This window comes from Drosophila takahashii, chromosome 2R (assembly GCF_030179915.1).
Source record: "Drosophila takahashii strain IR98-3 E-12201 chromosome 2R, DtakHiC1v2, whole genome shotgun sequence".
Classification (NCBI taxonomy): domain Eukaryota; kingdom Metazoa; phylum Arthropoda; class Insecta; order Diptera; family Drosophilidae; genus Drosophila; species Drosophila takahashii.
This window is the reverse complement of record NC_091679.1, coordinates 26,173,482-26,196,797: the sequence shown is the minus strand read 5'-3', so window position 1 is coordinate 26,196,797 and position 23,316 is coordinate 26,173,482. Positions and strand designations below refer to the sequence as shown.

The window sequence follows — 23,316 nt, the reverse complement described above, 5'->3', positions numbered from 1 at the left end:
GTGCCATGTGCCATGTGCCATGTGCCATGTGCCATGTGCGAGGAGGCATTTATCCCCACCGGCCCCAACAGCTCAAAAATTCGAAATTTTCACTTTTCTTAAAACAACTAGGGTAAATATTAATCTTCGAAAAAAAACTAATTTTTATAGATAAAGCTAAAAATAGAAAAACTTAAGTAGAGTAATTTTTTGAACTCATTAAAATACTGCTTAAAACATTAATTACTTTTTAAAGAATACTTTTTTTTCGGTGTCTCTGAGGAACTTTGAACTGACGTCACTCGACTCCTAGTGCGTAACTCCCGCTCTCTCAGGCATCTCGCTCCGACCCACTCTACCCGTCTCTCTTTGTCCGCCCACACTTATTCCGTTTTAGTGCTGTAGTGGAATTCCCGGCTCCATTTTCATTCAGCTGGCTGCTGGCGCAGAGTTGAATTAACGGCCAGCTGGAAGGCTTTCATTCATGGACGGCCACCTTCCAGGATGCCAATTAGTTTGGTGCGTATTCCAGGCTGCGCAGGAGGGAGAAAAAACCGTTACAATAGCAGGCGACGGAAATGACTTTACTTGAAAAACTGTCACTAAAACTTATTCTACTCCTGAGTTTCAATTGAACAGATACAGGTTTCGAGATTGTTTCTCCTTTATATTTTCTATTGGAATTTATAATTTTACTACTATCGCAAAATGGTGACTTTTGGTTGTGTCGCTAAACTTTTGCGCAGCTTCGAGTGCTGTGGGAATTCGTGGGTGAAAGCCGTCAATCCCGGGTGGTACGAGGCCCGAGAGATTCCCAAGACCCTTCTGATCCAGAAGGTGCAACAGGTGGCCCAGGCGACCAGGGCGATTCGCCAGCGACCCCAAACCGCGGAGCCGCCAAAGAAGACCAGCAAGCCAAGGCGCCAGCCCTATCTCTAAGTTAAAAAAAGACACCCATGAAAAAGATTTTACTGGTAAGTATTTTTTTTAAATTATGCCAAGAAATGAACACCGTTTTCAATTGAATATTTAAATGACCACAAAAATTTACTGCATATATTTAGGAAACATAAATTTAAAAAAAGGCAACAAAAAAGTTTATAAAATCCAGGTCTGTTTTAATAAATGTGAAGTTGGAGAATTAAATTCTAGTTAAACACTAAACAGTTAAACTTTTTGAACATTCCAATTATTTTCTTTGTGCAAATAGTATAAATTATTTTAAATTTATCCTGAACATTGTGTATTGTGTTTTAATGCAATTTAACAGAACTAAGCAGAATTTTAATATTTATAATTATTATTTATTTAATTTGCAGTTTAAAATGTTTATTCAGAGTATTGGTTAATGAGCCCCAAATTCAAATTTCGTGCTAGTGTTGATTAATCCCCGATTTCCCCACAGTGTTGCCTCGCCACCGTTATCGATTTCGGCATTTCGGCTCGCCCGACGAACGGTCACACCGAGTCGGTGCCGTTTTTGCTTCGCGAGCAGGTGGTGTTGTCCAATCAGAATCGCCGTCGACGGCACGAATAAAAAATTCCAATAGAATAGCCGAGGGCGATTATTTATGTGTGTTAATGTTTAATGTTAAATGCAAAATTACGCGTCGCCCACGCGAATTCGAGTCCGAATCCGATTGTTCAGTGCAAACACACACAAGTGAATATAATATGTAAGCGAAAGGCAAGAAGCCAGCAACAAAGCGCCAGTGATAAGCGCAATAATATAAATGCAATATAGTATAAATTCAACGTGAAAAGAAATCTCGCCAGCCAAAGAAAAGCAAAAAAAAAACAAAAAGCAGACTCGGCGACAAATGGAAATAAAGTAAAATGAAGGAGAGGAGAGATAGAAATCGTAATGTGTAAGCGGGACCAGAGCGTATGAAAAAAGCGAAGAAAAAACGTCGGAGCGAAGATTAAATAAATTTACAAGTGTGTTTTGTATTTGACCAGCTTTTGTGATTGTTGTTGTTTTTGTGGAGGCTGAAAGAAAAGCGGAATAACAACAACAGCGTTTTTACATGCGATTGTGTGCGTGTGTGTTGGTGTGTTTTCGGTGAGCAACTATTTCCAGTGACGAGCGCGTGACACGATCTGTAGTCGCCTGATCTCTCAATAAGGAGTGTAATAAAAGCCGCCGTGACTCACGTAGCCACCTCTAACGGCCACCGAGATGCGGAAGCTGAAAAACATATTCATGAATGGCAATTATGTGCCGTGCGCTGCGGCAAGTTTTACCTTCGATTCCGAGCTGTGGAAAAAAGAAACAAAACTGCGCGTACGATTTTCCACTTTGGAAGTCGTGACGTTTTCCCATGCATAACGTACATATTTGTGCGTATGTATGCACGGTTTGTGGTGGGGGCTCTCTTTTTCGCTCGCTTGCTCGCTGGCTTGTGTGCGAGTGTGCGTGCGTACATACGTCATGGCAACTCCGGTAAAACGCAAATAAGGGGCAGCGAAAAGCCAATTGCCGTTGAGTGGTCTAATTGGACACCTTGCGCATTACTTGTTTATACTATTTACCATTTGGCGACCCGTTATCAATTGCAGGTGCTTTCTCCTGTAAACACGACTGCGAGAGTGTGAGTGAGTGTGTGCGTGCGTGCGACCTCGACAAGTTTTTCTTTTCTTTTGTCCCCACACACATGCAATTACACAGAGAAAATATGGGTCTTAATGATAAGGAATGTTGATCATTTTTCTTGAGACAATCTCTGCGGTTCACATTCGGTTCGAATTTTGAGAATTCTTTGATAGAGATGTTTTTAGCACCCCCGGAATAAGATTATTTCCATGAAATACATGTGTAATAGTGATAAAAATGTAGATTTTATTCCTTTGTCTCTAATTTTCTTGATATTTTGAAATTCTTGGTTACCCAAAACAGTTCGTCGATAGAAGTATGGTTTGATAGTCTTATTTTGATATTTGTTCTTCTACACTTGCCAGAAAAAGTATGCGTACAAATATTTTCCGCAACTATAGAGCTTAAAAAAACGTCTTAAAAAAATTCGTAATAATGTCATTTTATTTTTAACATTTAGTACACATATTAGGCTTTAATTTGACGAACTCATTAATTTCTAGCACCTTTACTTTTCCTAATATAAACAAAAATGTACAAATTGGCCGGACTTCGCATCAGAAAAAGTATGCGTACAAATGCATATAGTATTAGAAAAAGCCATATTTTGGGCAAAGTACGTCGAGTTTAGTACGGAGTTTGATACCCTTTATGTTTTATAACTTCAGTCTACATATTCGGCATCGATTGGACCAATGTCCTTGCATCCTTCGCTGTTATTTACTTCCATTCATCGACATTGAGTTTTTTCAGGATATCCTTGGATGCAAGGGTGTGAAGGCGAGTCCTGCCCTCCAGGACATCACAAAAATGCTTTACGGGATTGAGATATACTATTTTGATGGCGAATGTAGCTGTTTTACAAATAAAAGCTTTGTTTTGTGGGCGAAATGTTTAGGTTCGTTGTCCTCTTGGTACCAAAAGTCCTTTTCGAGTCCCACTTTCAGGGCGCTTTAATTTGTTGTCTTAAAGTGCATAAAACAACCAACAAAATGAGGTATCGTTTATAAAAATCGGTCAACAACTTAACGAGAAATGGGTATAAAAACTTTCTTATTTAGATAGAAGGTTAGTTTTTTTTTGAAATTCGTATGAAATTCGTGCATTACGCCAAAGCAGTTGTTTGTTTGGTTATATGGCTAGCCATTTCTCGTTAAGTTGTTGACCGATTTTAATAAACGATACCTCATTTTGTTGGTTGTTTTATGCACTTTAAGACAACAAATTAAAGCGCCCTGAAAGTGGGACTCGAAAAGGACTTTTGGTACCAAGAGGACAACGAACCTAAACATTTCGCCCACAAAACAAAGCTTTTATGTGTAAAACAGCTACATTCGCCATCAAAATAGTATATCTCAATCCCGTAAAGCATTTTTGTGATGTCCTGGAGGGCAGGACTCGCCTTCACACCCTTGCATCCAAGGATATCCTGAAAAAACTCAATGTCGATGAATGGAAGTAAATAACAGCGAAGGAAGCAAGGACATTGGTCCAATCGATGCCGAATATGTAGACTGAAGTTATAAAACATAAAGGGTATCAAACTCCGTACTAAACTCGACGTACTTTGCCCAAAATATGGCTTTTTCTAATACTATAAGCATTTGTACGCATACTTTTTCTGATGCGAAATCCGGCCAATTTTTACATTTTTGTTTATATTAGGAAAAGTAAAGGTGCTAGAAATTAATAAGTTACGTCAAATTAAAGCTTAATAAGTGTACTGAATGTTAAAATTAAAATGACATTATTACAAATTTTTTTAAGAGGTTTTTTTAAGCTCTAAAGTTGCGGAAAATATTTGTACGCATACTTTTTCTGACAAGTGTATATTCGGAGGATGCCACAGAAATCTCTTACGGTAGAATTCTTAGGCACCTATTGTTATTCGAATTTACGTTTTTAAAAATATTATGTTTAGGTGTATCTGCGTGTAGTTGTAATTTTCACAATGTTTGTTGTAGGTTTCCTGTGAAATTCCTTGACTCCTTGGAGCCCCAGCACACGCACACAAACTGTTGCTGCGCCCCCGCACACAAGCACACATGCAAATGATAGTGCCTTCTCCGTCTACCCTTTGGCAATCGATGGGGAACTGGCGACTGTCTCTCCTCTCGCATGTTTGCTTAGCTCTATCGCCCCCTGCCTCTGCCTCCGCTCCACTACCCACTAGTCACCCGCCTCCACTCCCACTCGCCCCCTCTCTTTCCGTCTGCTTTTCTGTCTGGCTTTGGCTGCTGTGTAAGTCCAAGTTCTCTAGCCCCCTTCTTGTTTTTGTTGTTTTGTCTTTCTGCTTTCGGTTTTTTCGGTTCTCGCCTTGCCTCTTTCGCTTGCCTCATTTATTTCACTTTTGTCGTTTCTTTTCGGCCTTTCGCCTGCTGTTGTTTTTATGTTTTTTAATCATTTTCGCCTCTCTGATTTGTTAAACAAAAAGAGCCAAAACAACTGGGCTAGCTACTGCTAGTTATCAGCAAAATTGGCAAGATACCCTACTCTTTGTACCGAAAGCAGTTGCAAAACATTGTCGCTTGAAGTGGTATTCCTTGCAATGAGATTAAATGTCAAATGTGACTGAGCTTCTCCCATAATTTTTAAACATTTACTTGAGAGCCACAGAAAGGTCTTGGGCCGAAATTTGTATAAATGTACATACGTCAGCATTGCAGGCGAATTTAGCTGGAAAAAATGTTGCTTTACTTCTAGGTAAAGTTTTATGCAAATCATAGGAAAATAGTTTCAAGATAGTGTTTTTTTATTATGGCTTATGATTCACATTAAATTTTAAGTGAATGTATTGTTTGGGAAAACCAAATTATTTTGAAACATGACATTACAAAAAGGTATTTTAAAAATCTGTACGGAAACACCATACTTTAATATTAAATTATTGGGGTAAAAAATTCTTCCATTACTTTAATCCAGTTTAATATAATAAAATACACTTTTAAGATATTTGTAAGCCAACATTTGTTTAGGGATTGTGGGAAAGCTAGCTATTTCTGAAGCACCTAACGTTAGGTAGAAATTTTAGTTAAAGTTTTGATCAAGTAATTCAACTGTATGGATTAATAGATTGATTTTCATATAATTATCCTTAAACATTAGAAAATATAAATATTTAAATATAATAGTACACTTCAATTTGGAGTGCTAGCGGTACAACTCTTTGAGTGCATGATGTGTGACACCCCCTGGATTTTCAGCGGAAGCAGCACCTTTGACCCGGTGACGTCTTTTGCATCCCCACCACAGAGACTTTCTCGCTATCCCCGTCTCTATCTCCGTGTCGCTCCCTCTCGCTCTGCGCTGGAAGTGTTTTGCTGCCTGGAAGCGAGGTCGCAGCCTCTCCGGCTTCAGTTAGCCGGAGAACTTCCACGTTGGAAGTTCATTCAGCTTTGACTTTTGACTCCGTGCACTTCGTTCTCCGGGTTTTTCGGTCTCCGGTCTCCGTTAGTTTGCCACCCACTTGCTAACTCGCCCCGTTCCCAAAAATTCTACAACTGTTTTGTGTCTTCCCAGTGATTAATGCAAATAAACAAAGGAAAGCGTATCGAAAACCGAAAACCTTTCAGAAATGTGAGAAAATTAGAGGCAGCGAGAGGGCTATGGCGATGTCCAGCTGCCGCTGCTCTTTTCACACCCGCGAAATATCACGAGAAAGTTGGGGGAAAACAATTTGTTTAGATTATGTGAACGCGAGTGTTGTTGGGCTAATGTTTGATCATCGTCGTCGCCGCCTGCTTCCTCTTCTTCGCACACACTCTGCACTAAATTGATTTCAATGAGCTTTTTTGACGATTCCCCCCCTCACCTTCGCCCACCGCCCGGTATCGCCCTCTCTTTTGCTCGGCCACTATGTGCGAATGTGGCTGTGCAAGTGCCCGGTTTTCATACGACCTTGATGCTGTACATTAACCCATTGAGAGCCCCTACATATCGTGGTCTCTTTCCTGCCCTCTTCTCTGGGCGATCGGCTTACAGGGAAAAAATCCAGACATGGGCCCTGTTTCTCTCTTCGTGGTCTTACCTCGCTTCGTTTTTGTTACTTACTTTACTTTACACTGGGAGCCAGAAGTTCACACCGTAAATGCAATTCTATAAAAGTTAAACAAATTAAAATAAAATACGTTATTTGATTTTAAATAGCACGATGAAAGAATAATTTTGTAGCATCAAGTATAATATCTCTCAGATACTTATAGTATCAAGTCAATATTTCTCAGATAACCTTAAAATAAAGCATTAAAGAATTAAGCATAGATGTATCTATTACTAGTCTTTATTTAAGATAGATACATATTTTCTTAAAGACTTTTTCATTTAACTTTTAAATAAAATAAAATACCTTTAAGATTACTTAACTATATCTTTTTATAAACAATCATAGAACATCAAATTTCATAGTATTTAATTGTATATATAGTACAAAAACTAAAGAGATTTATAGAACTAACAATTCAAAGTGCAAAAAGTAGCAGCCGCGGTTGTGGCTGAAAAAATATTTCATTTGCCTTTTGTTTTCTTTGAGATTTCTGCCCGAATAGATAACACGGCCTGTGTTTTTTTATTATTTTTTTTTGCTATCTTTGGTGTTTGTTTTGCTCATTAAACCACACGCACACACGCGCCACGCCCACCCGCGATAAAGAAACAAAAAAAAAAACGAGAAAAACCAAGGTCAAAAACTAGGCAAAGTGAAATACTTATTTAATAATTTTCTTTTTCCCCCAAGGCGGTGACAAAAGTGCAAAATCGAAATGTGAAAAGTAATTTGCGTTCGAACAAAGAACCATAAAACTGAGACTTGAAGGCATCGTAAAAAATCGAGAAGAAATAAAAAGTTCGAGGAAGTGCTGTTTGAATAATATAAAAAAAAGGTGAATAAAGTGAGAATTGGAGTTGCCAGGTGGGCATGGCCCACTGCCCGCCGAGAATCCGCTGGAAAGTCCACGTCCGAACGAGAAGCTGCCATTGACCTCTTAATCGAATTAAGTGAATATTTTATAATCCACAAGCTACACACACATCATACTGTTGCTGGCGGCGGCTCTCCCGTCTCCGTTCTTCAATCTCCAGTCTCCCGCATCCCGTCACCAATTCTCAATTCTCCGGTTTGTTAGTCTCGCCGCCAGCAAATGAACTCGCGTTCGAAATCCGCGACAAAAGAAAATGCATTTTAAGTGAATTTCCTGTGCGCAGAAGGCAATTACGCATCTGATAACCCCACTGTAAAAAGAAAACCCCGTGCCAGATCCCCATCCCAACGTATCTGCGATGGCCACCACACCGACGGCTGGAACAGTAGCTCCTTCGACCTCAACGCCACAGAACTACAAGGTGCCATCGACCAGCAAGATATCCGTGGACAAGCTCCTGCGAGTCGGCTACTATGAGCTGGAAAAGACCATCGGCAAGGGCAACTTTGCCGTGGTCAAGCTGGCCACCAATATCGTGACCAAGACAAAGGTGAGTTCCCAAAAGAATCCTCCTCTTCAACAAGTCCCGATTCCCTCAATTAACGACCCGATAACTACTTAGTCATAACTGACTAATCGAGTGTTTGTCTTGGCAATTGACAGCAGACGGTTATAAGATTTATTATATCTTGTGTATGTGTGCTTAAGTACAACTAATATACATATAATTGACTAAAAAAATCTGTAAAGCTTAGGTTATTTTGGAGTTTAAAACATTTTCAAATGAGATCCTTTAAACCTATTGATTTGAGGTCCCAGCCTAAACTAAGGTACCTTAGATTATTTTGTTGTTTTTTCTAAAATATTCTCAATATTATGTGAAGCAAGGGAGAACGCTGTTGTCGAGGGCCTCGGCCAAATGAGTGCGAGAAAAATAGAGATATGCCAGAAAAGCTACTGCTTGAAATCGCGCCATCTAGCGGAGAAATCATTATTTGCTCATAACTTTTTAATAAATGGTTCAAATAAGATTTACTTTTTTCACTTTTTTTTTAAATTTTTTAAGGGGTTACCGTTATGCTTATAGTTCTAAAGCAGACGATTTCTCGTCACTGAAAGGCACATGTAAATTGAATGTTTTTCAATCAACCAGTTCATGTTCTTCCACGATTTTTTGCGCATTTGAGTTGATCAAATTGATTTTAGTTGTTGTTCCTTGATGATTCTGTTTATTGCCGCGTAAATATGTGTACAATAATTATTTACACAACTTATTGACAATCAGGAGTTTCGTTTCGTTTCGATTTCGGCATTTCGGTCTTTCTGTTTCGGTTTCGGTTGCTTGGCTTTTTATTTGCTTTCAATTGACGATGTTAGGGGAAGGGGAATGGGAATCCGGAGGTGAGAATCGACAGATGCTAATTGAATCGCATTTGTAAAGCGCCTTTAAAAGTGTGAGTTTTTGCCATCTCCCTCATTGATTACCTTACTCCCGTGTGTGTATGTGTGTGTGAACCTTTTGAGGAAGTAATTGAAATCTGCCTTTTGTTTTTTGATGACATTTGCATTTACAAATCTGTTTTTGCTTTTTTTCCCCCTTTGAGAATTTCCTGCTATAAAGTCAACTCAAGTTGATGAGCTGGGTAAATTTCAATTAGGCGCCATTTCTCTTGGCCAATATACTATAGAAGTTACTTGGAGCAAGTAACAGATTGACTCACCTGCATCTTTATATCATTTTTATCAGTGTTTGTGGGTGGGAACGTCCGATGAAGTGCTGACACAACAGCAACAGCTGTGACACTTGATAATTGGGATTGTCAAGAGAAATACTCACACATGGCGGCTACAGTAACAGCAATAAAAACAGAACTTTAATCACTTAACGTAACAGAGCGAGGGAGGAACAAATAGAGAAAGATTGAAAAGGGGAAAAGAATGACAATTTTTAGAGCAAACAATCGAAATCAATTTTTGCATAATTGACTGCGTTGCGGAATCTGGGATGAGCACGTGCCTCTGTCGAAATCAATATTAATAATTATCGCCGGATGTGACATGATTGAAAAGAAATGATTTTACTAGTTGTAGTTCAATAATAAGAAGTCCATATAAAAATAATAAAATATTTAAAAACTTCTTATATCCACTATTTCTTAAAGCATATTTTCCCCTTTAATATTTTAAAGTACGATATTATGGCTTTTTAATAAAAAAAGTTTTTATAAATTAAACAGATTTATTTCATAAATATTCCGTCTATCACGTCGTTTTTCCCATAAAAAAAACTTTCCAATGTCTACTTTTGAAACAATTAAACCTGTCGGTCAGTAGCATTTAAAAGGAGATAAGCCAATCGAATCAGCTTCCCTCGTTCACGAGAATTGTTTGTTGACTGTAACGAAATTAAGTTGCCCTTGATAAGAACACAGCTGTTCGACAACTTCAAGGTCCAACGGTGCTTACTTATCTTATTTTTGCATTTCCTATCCAATATACAAACATATGTATGTATTCGGTCTAAATGTGTATGCTAGTAAACCATGTACAATGTTCATACGTCTATAGCCTTATAGCTCGTCGCTTATCTCCCTTAAGCGCATTTGCCAATAATTCACTATTATCAATGGAAAATGGCAAAAAGTTCACTTGTACACACAAATTTGTACCTAAATACATACTCACCTAAGTAAATAACTTGAATTATGATTATTTGTATAAACCCAGAGAACAGCAGAACCGAACCGCTGATAAGAAAATGTGCGATATGTACTTCGAGCAAAGTATCTGGAAACTAACCATAACCTAGTTTAATTGATTTCTCCAGAGTAAATCTAGGAATAATAAAATTTAAATACTTTATCAGTGTTAAGCCCACATAAAAAAACACAATAATTGATTTATTTCTTTGTTTAAAGTCAGACGCTCTCTTGATCGCTTTCACGTGTCGTTTTAAATTGAATTTCAGTTCACTTTTTTTATGTGGAATGTGTTTGCACTCAATTGGCAACTTTTAGTTTAATTAAATTTTTTCGCGGTTGCCTTGGCAACTGTTTTAATGCTCCAATTGATGCAATTAAGCAGCAGCCATGCAGCGCAGCCACTTTATATTTCGCTCGTATTTTCCACAAAGAGAAAACCGAGGCATTTATTGTTTTAAAAATATAGTTGTGTTAAAAATGATCTAATATGTTTTAAAACTGTGGTGGGGCGAAGCAGACCCCCGAAAGGTTAAGGATTTTAAAGGGGCGAACCCTTCACCGAGGGGCATAACCCAACATCCATTTTAAGCTAATATGTAGTTCGAAAATCCATAATTTTGATACCCAAAACCACATGATTTCTAGACTTGGTAAATATATTTGGATTTTCTTATGTCGTTTTTGGTTAAGAACCATATTTTCGGTCCAACCTCCTTATGAAGGGGTTTTCACCTCTAGAGATTTTAAAACTTTTATGTTTAAATTTTGGTTTTTTGACTCCAAAACACTGAAGACTCCATAATTTCAAATCGCTAAGATATATTTGAAGTCCAGGAGCATAATACATTTTCTACAGATTAAAGTCAACATTTCTCTACGTGCAGCCCTACGCTCTGCCCGTCTCTTTCTGGCACTCTCTACCCGTCCCGCTCACATTTGTTGATTGATCTTTCGCTATGGGCAAATATTTAAGCTGCCGTCTGAGCGTTGCCTTTTGGCCAGCAGACCGAAAACATGTTTGAACATCTAACACGCGTCAGACCGAAACCAACGGGTGGAAGCGGGATGGAGATAGTGGGGGAGCGAGATGGGTAGATGCAATCGTTTAACAATTTTTATTTACCTTTTCATTAACAATTTCGCGGCTTTTTGCTGCTCGCTTTTTGTTGTCTGCGGTTTTAAAAAAAATTTCGTGTGTGTTTACAAAACCCACAAAATCATGCGCACTAAATCTAAGGTCGTCGTTATTCTTTTCTTTACTATTTCCCAGTTCTCATTTATCTGAATGTGATAGTAGTAAAAATATGTTGGTTCCCTTCCTCTTTTTGTAGCGAACACATACATTGTACATTGGCATTCCAACGATAACTGAGAACGTTATCAAGTGGTTTTGGGTTCTTCTGCTGATTCTTCCTCTGCGATTCTTTATCATCGCAAGAAAAGTAAATTCGCAAATCAGTCACGTGCGTTTGCCATCTCGCTCTAACTCGCACGCCCACACACCACAGTAAAGTGGGTGGCGGTAGGAGGTGAACGGATGGTTCGGTGAGGGTGCGAGTGCGAGTGCGACGGGGACAGAAGACAAACAACACGCGCCATGTTAATGCTCCCTGCTAGCTTCACTCTTCAGTCTCGCAGGGCATTCGACTGTTTAGCTTTTGATTTGACTTTTCAGGCGATAGCAAAACAAATAATAAATCAACATATACTCGAGTGTTTCCTCCGCATAAGCAGTCAAACCTCCATACCATGAACTTTTATAAGTTTTACCTAAGATCCAACACGAAGGAACACTCTAATCGATTATACTAATGAACTAACAAACTCTCGATATAAATATGAACGCTTTAATTCCAAACGCGACATCTGTGGGAATTATCATAAATATAATATAATATGTTATATGAATGAAACCTTTGAAAAACTGTCTTGCGGTATTGAAATAAGAAATTGTAATTTTCCAAATTGTAAACAACATATAAAATGTATAAAAATCTTACAAATCTATCATCACTTGTATTTTTGCTGAACAATTTACTAAAACTGTTGGGAAAAATTAAAGATTGATTTTTCAAAATTTTAAGTAATTTGATTTACATTTAAGTTTCGATTAACGAAGGTCTACTGTATTTCCTTACAAATTTTTTCGCGGTAGCCCTTTGAAACCTGATTAGCGCGCCAAACTTTTGATCGCCTCTTGAGGTCGTTGTTAGTATGTGGATTTTCCCCTGTCTGCAAGTGGTACTGATTAGAAATTAGTTAGCCACAAAAGTGGTCTCCATCCCCTACTTCAAGTGGCCCATTTCCATGGGCAATTAAGTAGGCCATGACACGGAAAGTGTAATTGTAGCAATCGATTTTCCATTTCCACTAAAAGTAGCCGCCACCGGTTGGAAAATTTTAAAATCCAGCCAAGCCGAATAAAGTTTACTGACCCCGCGAGAAGACGAATAGGTGCTGCAGCAGCCACGAAAAGGAGAAAGGGAATGGTGAAAGAGAAGGAGGTCGCATATCGATTAAACACGCGGAAAGAGGGGGTGGGTGAGTGCGCTGGCAACACGTTTGATTACCGCGTGTAAATAACAACAACACGAACACTGCAAAAGTTGCAAGGACTCTTTCGTTGGCCGTTGTGCAACGATCACATGTTACAGAAGCCCCATGGAAAATCCAAAGGCCGAAGAACCGAAGCCATCGGCTCCAAAAGCCCAGGCACCCGAGAAACCCCTTCGCAAGAGGAATCAAGTCAAAATCCAAACCAAAATCAGGACTCCGAAGCCAACTCCCACCGCCATACTTTGCGAACTGACACGTTTAAAGGCCCAGCAAAAATATCTCGAATGTCATCAAGTCAAGCTGAACCCCAATAATTTCACACTCCAAAATGATGAGGTTGAGGATACAGATCCAAAGTCAGATGGTGAAGGAAAACCCGCATTGGAAAGCCCGGAAACAGGACGAAATCCTCGTCCCACTAGCTCTTCCACTGCCGACCTTATAAGCCTGATTAACGAAATCGAACAGGAGAAACTGGTGCTAAATGAAAAGCTACTGCAATACCGCAACGCCAAGCGAGGAGAACTTCAGGACATGTGGCACTTTGTGGCCACCATTAAGGAGGACGTCTTTCGGCCCGAACGTCTTAGCCAATATACAGTAAATGCTCTGAGGGAAAAAATCGTTGGCGTAAATTCCCAATTGTATCGATTGGCCGATCAAAACTCCAAGGAACTTGAAGAGTTGAAGGAGCAGTACGAAAAATTGGAACGGGAGAATAAGCTATTATGGAAAAGTGGCATATAGGTTAAAAGATAAGAACAATTGGATGGTGATGTTGGAAGTTAGTGGTATTCATATAGAAATAATTTAAAGCTTAAAAATAAGACAAAAAATTTAATAAGGTAAAACGATTAATTTTTTTTAACATTACTTGCAAACTTACAAAATGTCAAATGTCAAATGTCATACTTACAAAAATGTCATATAAATGTAATCAAAAAAGTAAATAAAAACCTTCAAAAAATATATATTACTTTTTAAAGGTGTCCCAAGTCAATTTAAGTTAAAATAATCATTAGGACCGCTAGTTCCACAAAGGAATTACACAAGAAATCGCTTTCTACATAAAGAAGACATTTAGATGGCTATGAATTACGATTTGCTGGGAAATATTTTTGAAATTCTTGACATTGTTTCAGGGGTCTTGTTTAATGGCCGACACTCGTAATCAACAACATTTTAGACCTTGCCTTGAGCTTGCCTTTTAAATCAATAGGACCTTTTGATACGATTCTTTTTGCCTTCGGCTGAAGGATTCCTAAAAGGAGGCGACATTGGTATTTTTTGCTATGACTGCTGTTATACATAGTTGTTGGTATTTCTGGTTGCGATTATTTTGAAATGTCTCATTTGCGAGCAGGGCCTGAGGTTCATCGCATTCGCCGGCGACCAAAGGAAAGGTCAAACGGCACGTGGCAATGGCATTTCTGTTTTCCCCTTTCCCTTCCCCTCCTTTTATTTTACCATTTATTCCGTTGTACGCTGAAGTTCAAGCCGCTCACGTGGCATTGGCGATTTCTAGGGCGTAAAATCAGTGCAGAATCAGCTTTTGTTTCATGCAATTATGTAAAAGTGTCAAACTCATCTCATTTTCGCCGGCCGCTATCTCTTTCGCTCAACAGACATTACGCATACGCCGCATTGCCCGGCAGTGAAAACATTTTTTGTGTCTTTATTATAAACAAATAGTTTGCATTGCACACTTGTGCCTCAAGTTCAAAGTCTCTCACGGCGGAATTAATATAAATTGTGATAGAATTTTATTTATTTCATGGCGTGTGATTGAAGAATCAGAGAATTGAATGCCTTGATTTTCAAAAGAGAATATTCTTTAAAAAAATAAAAATAGGTATATAACAAAAAAATGACTCGGAAGCAGAACAAATTAACTTAAACATTGAACAAATAATAACAAAAATGTTTAAGAAACCCGGTGCCGATGCTCATTGTCGTCGAGCGAGACAGAGAGAGAGACAGCTGCAGCTCAAGAAAGAGAGACAGGGCGACTGAGTGAGTGTACGCTTACTTGTGTTGTTAATTATTTAACATTGTGTTAAATTTTTTAAATGTTTTGCGAATACAGAAAAAGCAAATAAACAGTCAGCGGCGGCTGCGAACGAAAGTCGTGAGCAAAGAATGTTTTTGTCTTGTCTCCCTTGACCGCCATCGCCCCCGCGCCCCTTCTTCTCCCTCCCCTGCCAGTCTGCTCACCCTTCCGCCCCGAAATCATCATCATTTGTCCGTATCGCGTATTCACATATCCGTAGAGATCCCGAGATCCGAACACGCGCACCATGTATGGCGCTGTCATCGTGTGTTACTGCTGTTCATGTTACTGCCGTCGATGTTGCTGCTGTTGGTGTTGCTGCTGCAGACTATGCGCCACCAAACCACCCACATAGTGCCCTGGCAACAGCAACGCATACAGTGGCTTATTACGGATAATCTAAAAACTATAAAAAAAATGTTAAATAAAAATAAATAAACATGAAATAAAACTACTATTCTTCCGAAACCATAATTGTATTATATTTAAATGTTCCTATCAATAATATAATATAATATGGATATAAAATTAAAATAAATTTACATTAAATTTAAAACTAAATAAATTCTCACTATTAAAAAAAAAACTTCCGAAACCATAATTGTATTATATTTAAATATTCTTATCAATAACTGACATTTGCTTTTGTACCACTGTGTTGGTAGCCATGCGAGACACGCTTTTTTTTTTGGTTTCCAACCCACACAGCTTGAATTTCGGGGCTCTCTCTGACTCTCTCACATTTTGAGATCTCATTTCTCCTTTTTTTTCTCGCTCCGCTGCAAACGTTCGTTCACCTGGGTCCAAACAAACCAGACGACAAAGACGAAACGACAAACAATCGGACTGAGAATAATGAAATGTTTTGGTTTGCGTTCTTGGCTAAATGCGTTTCCCTGTTTGCTCTCGAAATCTCTTGCAGGTGGCCATCAAGATCATAGACAAGACATGTCTGAACGAGGAGTACCTGAGCAAGACGTTCCGCGAGATCTCCATCCTGAAGTCGCTGCGTCATCCGCACATCACCCGGTTGTACGAGGTGATGGAGTCCCAGTCGATGATCTACCTGGTGACCGAGTACGCGCCCAATGGGGAGATCTTCGACCACCTGGTGGCCAATGGCCGGATGAAGGAACCGGAGGCGGCACGCGTCTTCACCCAACTCGTCTCGGCCGTCCACTACTGCCACCTGAGGGGGGTGGTGCATCGCGATCTCAAGGCCGAGAATGTCCTGCTCGACAAGGACATGAATATCAAGGTGAGATATGATATTTATTTTTATTTATTTATTTATTTATTTTATTTATTTTATTTATTTTATTTATTTTATTTATTTTATTTATTTTATTTATTTTATTTATTTTATTTATTTTATTTATTTTATTTATTTTATTTATTTTATTTATTTTATTTATTTTATTTATTTTATTTATTTTATTTATTTTATTTATTTTATTTATTTTATTTATTTTATTTATTTTATTTATTTTATTTATTTTATTTATTTTATTTATTTTATTTATTTTATTTATTTTATTTATTTTATTTATTTTATTTATTTTATTTATTTTATTTATTTTATTTATTTTATTTATTTTATTTATTTTATTTATTTTATTTATTTTATTTATTTTATTTATTTTATTTATTTTATTTATTTTATTTATTTTATTTATTTTATTTATTTTATTTATTTTTCTTATTTTATTTATTTTATTTATTTTATTTATTTTATTTATTTTATTTATTTTATTTATTTTATTTAGTTTGTTTAGTTTATTTATTTTATTTTTTTTATTTATTTATTTTATTTATTCTGTATATGAAATGGATTTGCTGACATTTCTTATTTTTTCTTGCAGCTTGCAGACTTCGGCTTTAGTAATCACTACGAAGAGGGAGCCACTCTAAGGACCTGGTGCGGATCACCGCCTTATGCCGCCCCAGAGGTTTTCCAGGGCTTGGAGTACGATGGTCCCAAGTCAGATATCTGGAGTTTGGGCGTTGTGCTGTACGCCTTGGTCTGCGGAGCATTGCCCTTTGATGGCAAGACCATACTGGAGCTGAAAAGTCGCGTGGTGTTGGGCAAATTCCGCATTCCCTTCTTTATGTCGCAGGGTAAGCTTACCATGAAGATCGATTAAACTGTATATTTACTAATAATTTTGTATATTACTCAGAATGCGAGCAACTAATCCGAAACATGTTGGTTGTGGAGCCCGACCGACGATACACCGTCAAACAGATCATAAAGCACCGCTGGCTGAGCGAGTGGCAATCGGAGATGCTGGAGGAAGAGCGCTTCGAGGCCATGACGTCCTTTGCACCCGGTTCGGGAACGGTCTCCAAGTCGGCGTCCACATCATCGCTGGGCAGCGTGGCGGACTCACCGCCGCAGCTGGACTCCGTGGTGATGACGCACATGCTGCAGCTGCCCGGCCTGACCGCCGACATGATCGCCCAGTCGGTGCACGAGCAGCGATTCGACAACATCTACGCCATCTACAACCTGCTGCAGGACAAGCTGCAGCAGAAGCGTCGCGAAAACCAAAGACTGCAGCACCACGCCAGCCTGGCCTACTCCCGATCCCGCAAGACGAGCATCACGACGGGCGTGGTGGATCGCTCGGAGCTCGTGAAGCAGGAATCTCTGGATCGACTCAGTCCGCTGAGCAATGCCAATGCCTCGAGTTCGGCTTTGGGCTACGGGTGGTCCGATGTAGCCGTGGATCTGGAGAAGTATGGTGACTTTGAGCTCGAGTGTCTGGCTCGATCGAATGAGGTAGGAATGGCAGTAACCTAAAGCTTTCCAGATACTCCTTTATTAATGAATCACACTTGTTTTTTAGCCCCCTGCTAATTCGCAGCACTTGAGCGCACAGGCTGGTGGCGGCGTCAACGGGGCGAATACGCGACGCCATACAGTGGGACCTGGAGATGTGGCCCACGAGCAGGCGCTGGCCAATCCCCATGTGCCACCCATTGACTTCAAGTGCCCGCCGCAAGGCAGCGATCCATACTACCCCGTTAATCTGCCCATGCTGCAGAATCAACCCCTGCAAAATCTCACCATCAAGGACCAGCATCTGCTCAAGCCGCCCGTTGTTATGGGAGCCAGTAAGTATTGACCATATGGGCGAAGTTTTAATTTCTCTAATCCTTTTAAATGTCATTTCTCTAGGCTCATTTGGACGTCGTGCCTCGGATGGCGGGGCGAATCTTCACATCTATTATCCCGCCACGGGCACTGTTGTAATTCCAGCTCAGGGTCAGCAAATGGATACAGCCGGATACTTTATCAATCCCAATTGTGGCACTGATCCCCTGGCCGTGCAGGAGTTGTCGCCGCTCAACGAACAGGCAGCCGGGCAGATGCAGTACGGCCAGGAGAATGCCACCGGCGAATGCAACGAGGAGCTGCAGAGGTTCACTTGGATTGTATATTATTTTTAAGGCTTTGTTAACAATGATTTCTCTTGTAGTTATATGCAGAAGCGGGGATTCACCCAGCGTCACACTGTGGGATGTACGGAGGATCTGTCCGTGACACATGGACCCGGACCCGGATCGCAATCCCAGGCGCCAACTACCTCCTCCAACATGCGGCAGCGTCGAACTGGTCTGCTCACGGTCACCGAAAGGCCGCCAGGTGCGTTAAAGTGGCTACCTAGGAAACTTAAAATGAGTCCTTATACATTTTAAAAACACCTAGAAAATGAAAAAACTGCTTTAAGATTGAATCTTATAATTTGTTTTTTGAATATTATAAATTTCAAGCTGCCATAAAATATTACTTTGGAATGTTATTATTTTTAAACAAAATAAACACAGATAATGAAATCTAAATTACTTTATATTGGTTCAAAATTTAATAAAGCGATCGATTTAGCTGCATGATTCTGTAAAAACTTAATTTGATCTTAGTTATTTACTATTACTTTATACATAAAATGTATTATTATTTTATTTACCGTATTAATTTAATGGTTTGCTTTTTAAACTTTCTTTTTATGTAAACATTTTTGGTTTATTGCAATTGATAATTTTGCATTGCCCGCTACTGCACAACAACAACAACAACTACAACCGCTACCGCTCCTGATCTTGCTGCTTACAAAAAAAAACCCCTCTACCTAATCCGCATAAACGATAGAGATCTCCCCCGAGTTAGTTCGCGAGGTTGAGTCTCGCATGAACCGCGACTATCTGCCACCTACCCTGAAATCTCTTAGCCAATCGCCCCCCAATGGTACTTACCCGGTGGGCATGGGACTGCCCATGGGCATGTCAAAGGGCGTGTCGCCGCCCCACTCGCTGCCCCTGGTGGCAGCCGCCGGTGGCTCCGTGCCCCTGGTGGCGGCCAATAACCGGCGCATCCATCGGGTGGTCCACTCGAAGTTGCCCACCGTTCAGGAGGGTGGTAAGTCTTGAGTTTTTGTCTTGGGTCCTCGTGGAGTTGGGCTAAAATCAGAGTGTCCCATCGAAATTAAAACCAAATCCATTTATAAACATTTACCAAATGCATTATATTAACCAAACACATTTTAAGGCATTAATTTATATTTCGTTTAGTTCTTTAAACTCTGTATCATTTTGCTAAAAAAAGTAAAATACAATACTTCTTATGACCTTATTTATTATGTCTTATTTCTATATTTTCTATAGATTATTATTTCTATAGATTATAATAGAATTCCAAGATTTAATTAAAATAAATTCTCTGTTTATATTTACCTTTACAAATCACCCATAAAAATACTTTTTAAGCTAAGATGAGATTACAATTGCCTTACACTCTCCTTCCATTCCCTCTTTTTCTGTGTTTCTACCCCTGCTGCTTGCCATTTAGCGACAATAGGACGTTACAGTCCAGTGCGTCGTGCCTCCGAAGGATCGAAGAGTCAGTTCCAAGGACCGCTGCAGGAATGCCAATCCCTGCAGAAAGGTATTGCACAGAGAAACTTTTTGGTTGCACCTAGTCCGCCGCTTTTAGAAAATTCGATCAGTTTGCCAGGTAAGATGAGGAGGCCAAAATTAACGCCACAAGCTTCGTCACAAGCTTATTTCGTTGAAGATATTTTTAATAATTCTAAAAACTCTACTTCCATAGGTTCGCCCATTCATGGCAAACCAGGAATGGGCTTGCAGCTAGCTCTTCGGCGTGGCCATGATATTGAAGTTCCTCCGGAGGCCATCAAGAATCTGATGCCCGCCCTGGACCGCCTGGTGAAGGAGCAGCGGGTCAGCTTCGAAATAGCCAACAAGATAATCTCAACGCATGTGGTGCCGATGGATTTGGCCCCACTTCTGGGTCTAGCAGCTCATGCCTCGAGTGCGGCGGCGGTCAGTGGAGGACACATCGATCAGAGTCACTTGTTGCACCTCCAGCAGCAGCAGCAGCAGCAACACATGCTCAGCTTCAGTGTTTCCCCGCTGAGTCTGCCGCAGGGCGGAGCCGTCAATGCCTCGCTCACCTCCGCCAAGCAGATGTTTGGCCAACCGATCTGTGGCTACACGCAATACCAGCCGATGACACTGGCCCTGCAGCCGCAGCAGCATCAACAGCAGCTGGTGGGTCAGTTCAGCAGCATCAATCTGGGGGCCAGCAACTCGAATTCGAGCAGCGGCTGCCAGTCGCCGGTCTACAGTACCAGCTTCAGTGGAACTTGCTCACCGAATCCCTACCTGCCATGCCCCGGCGGTGCCTCTTCGCCGCTGCACCAGATCACCAAGGGCATATCTGGATTGAGTACTGGTGGTGCTGGCGGTTCCATCACGAGGGGCACTTCGGCCGCCAGCGAAGGAGCAGCCGCAGCTGCCGCAGCCAATCAACCTCTGGACCTTTCAATGGATGTTTGTGGCGGTGTGGTGGATCAGCAGCCCACGGACTATGCAGCCACCAATTGGTTTATGCCCACGGCTTCGTATTATGACCTGAAACCGCTGAATCTATCGCCAGCCCAACCTGTGAGAGTCGTGCCCACACCTCCAGCGTCGCCCAACTTGTGCATCATCCAGGAGGAGAATGGTAACGGCCAGATGTGTCACACAATCAGCACTGGCACTCCATATGCCGGCTGTACGGGAGGTATCACGCCGCAGATATGCCTCACCGATGTCCAGGGCAGCGAGATCACTTTGGTGGCTCTATCCTCGGACAACAGTCGAGATAGCGAGGACTCTCTGGAACAGCACACGCCTGTAATGTCTCTGCAGGTAGTTATTTATTTGTTTATTTATTAGTTTATTTATTTGTTTATTTATTTATTTATTTGTTTATTTATTTATTTGTTTATTTATTTATTTATTTGTTTATTTATTTATTTACTGCTCAATAGACTTAAAATTATATACATAGCATAAAAATAAGAACATCATAAATGAAAAAAAAATGTACAATATTAAGGGCCGTTTTCTCGTCCGTCTGTTAAATTTAAAGTAGGGTTAAAATTCTGATTTCCCATACGATTACAAGGTTTAAACCCTACTTTAAATTTAACAAACGGCAGAGAAAAAGGCCCTAGATCAATAATGAAAGGAACACAATGACTTTTTTTATGGTCCGAACTTTAGAATTGAAGCACTAATTGTAAATTTATTATTAAACGACGTAATCATCAATTCTTCTTAATCTTATAGGGACTGATCATAACAGAACCCAGCAGCGATATGCCCTCAATTACCAGGGGAATTGGACGCAAGGCCAGTCTGGACTGCGAATCGAGCGGCGGAGGTCATTGTCCAGTGGGCGGTGGCAGTAGCTCATCCCACACCGCTCAATCGCAAGCTCAAACCGAAGCTCAGTGTCGGCGGGGCAGTGACAAATCGCTTGGCTTCTCTGACGATTCACTGAGCAATGACTCGAATAACCTGTCTCCCTGCCAGGAGCCATCCGCGAGCTCAGGCTTCAAGTCGGATTCCCATTCGGAGATGGGCGATCACACCGAATGTGGCCACCTGACACCCGATTCCATGTGCGACTCGCGGCGCATGTCGGATGAGATGTGCTACGAGGTGCCGCTGCCACACGAGTGCTCCAATCTGGACTCCACCCGCATCCTGGAGATGGTGAAGCAGACCATTGACTCCACAATGCCGCCCAAGGGCTTTGTGCTGCACAAGGGCAGCATCAGTTCGGAGGACAGTGGCGCTGAATCGCGACACAGCAGTGCCTCAAATGCATCCAGCTCGAATCCTTTGGCCTGCGAGGCGGCCTCCCTTTTGGCCTCACACTCTGGCTACGGAGAGCCAACCACCAATCTGAGTTTGGAGTACTCGGGCGGTCTGCAGATCGAGCTGCAGGTTTGCGAGGGACGCAGCCGGGATCACCATGGAGCCGGGAAGGGCATAAAGCTGCGCCGCATTTCCGGGGACCAGTTCGAGTACGGAAAGATCTGCCAGCAGTTAATCAGCACCATCACTATGCAGCAGGTGGCCGGCTAAATTTAGAGATCCCGCCCTGCTAGCTACCCAAAATGAACGACTCGCCTTGCCTAAACTCTGCGTAGCTGTGATTAAAGCCGATATGTACGATATGTAGACATCCTAAAACCGTAGCAATTGGACAGGAGTTAGCTTCCAATTTCCTAACAAAGATTATCCCTTTCTCGTTTTTCGAATTCAGTAGCGTAATCAAAATTTTCAATATCAATTATAGACACTTTTTTCAATTGTTCGTCGACCACACCGATTCTTAGCTAGTTTAATTCAAACGCGGAACGTGTATATACGTGTAGAAATATTTAAACTATTCGCAAAAATATTTTACATACATATTAACGAATTACGCACATGCCAACAACATAGTTTAGAGAACTTGTAATACAAATTGGGTGGCGCACGGTTTTTCAGCAAACAGGAGCAAGTAAAATACATTCCAGTAGCAGAAATTTCATACAAAGGAAACCAACGTTCGTTTTAGCCGTAAAGATTATCCATATTTAGAACTATACTATATATACATATATATCGACTAATGTTACTTTCGACTTTTGTGCAATTCGTAAACGAGATAAAAGTGTTTATTTTGTCAACTCAGTTCAATGACGATACGTACATCTATATCTGCACGCGATATAGATAACCTAAATGTTAATATATGTAGGTGATTACTAAATCAGTAGTTAGTTTGCAGTGGCAATTTGTAGCTCCGATTAGTGGTAAGCTCTTGATTCCGTTACATTTTAAACATTTTTTATGAATGTAGTGAAAGTTTGTTCAGTTATTATACACACACGATCTACGGTTAGAGTTATATTCTACGGATTAAACACAACATTGATAAATCTATTTTTTAATGAAAGACTGCTGTGATTTTAAATGTAATTAATTAATTTAACGCGAGAGAAGGAAGAAGAAACGACAAAAACAAACAAACTTGAAACCAATTAGTTATATCATTAAATAAATAAATAATTCAACTTTATCTTAAATAAATTACCAATTCTCCAAACATTAAAAGAAGTGTTTTTTACTATAGGAAAAGAGAAATATAAATTAAAAGTAAAGTGGCTTTTACAT

The 23,316-nt window shown here is 40.2% G+C and overlaps 3 protein-coding genes across 6 annotated transcripts; all 3 read left to right on the top strand.

The window, feature by feature from the left end:
* The first annotated feature begins 593 nt into the window (after positions 1-593).
* LOC108068673 (uncharacterized) lies at positions 594-1,816 on the top strand. Its single transcript, XM_017158390.3, has 2 exons — positions 594-953; positions 1,385-1,816. Exon 1 carries the CDS (start codon positions 688-690, stop codon positions 916-918), a length of 231 nt encoding a protein of 76 aa, XP_017013879.2. The 5' UTR covers positions 594-687; the 3' UTR covers positions 919-953; positions 1,385-1,816.
* On the top strand, positions 1,716-23,144 carry Sik3 (Salt-inducible kinase 3). 4 transcript variants are annotated; one of them, XM_044392951.2, is made up of 12 exons: positions 1,716-1,847; positions 7,305-8,038; positions 15,719-16,054; positions 16,659-16,914; positions 16,977-17,578; positions 17,646-17,913; positions 17,978-18,221; positions 18,279-18,445; positions 18,950-19,216; positions 19,646-19,810; positions 19,907-21,012; positions 21,436-23,144. In XM_044392951.2, exons 2-12 carry the CDS (start codon positions 7,847-7,849, stop codon positions 22,237-22,239), a joined length of 4,407 nt encoding a protein of 1,468 aa, XP_044248886.2. In that variant the 5' UTR covers positions 1,716-1,847; positions 7,305-7,846; the 3' UTR covers positions 22,240-23,144. The 4 variants fall into 4 exon arrangements, with proteins under 4 accessions (XP_044248886.2, XP_017013874.3, XP_017013875.3 ...); XM_017158385.3 differs by having other exon boundaries at positions 1,782-1,917; XM_017158386.3 differs by lacking the exon at positions 1,716-1,847 and having other exon boundaries at positions 19,655-19,810.
* LOC108068672 (uncharacterized) lies at positions 12,524-13,725 on the top strand. Its single transcript, XM_017158388.3, has one exon. It carries the CDS (start codon positions 12,852-12,854, stop codon positions 13,491-13,493), a length of 642 nt encoding a protein of 213 aa, XP_017013877.2. The 5' UTR covers positions 12,524-12,851; the 3' UTR covers positions 13,494-13,725.
* Positions 23,145-23,316: the final 172 nt, after the last annotated feature.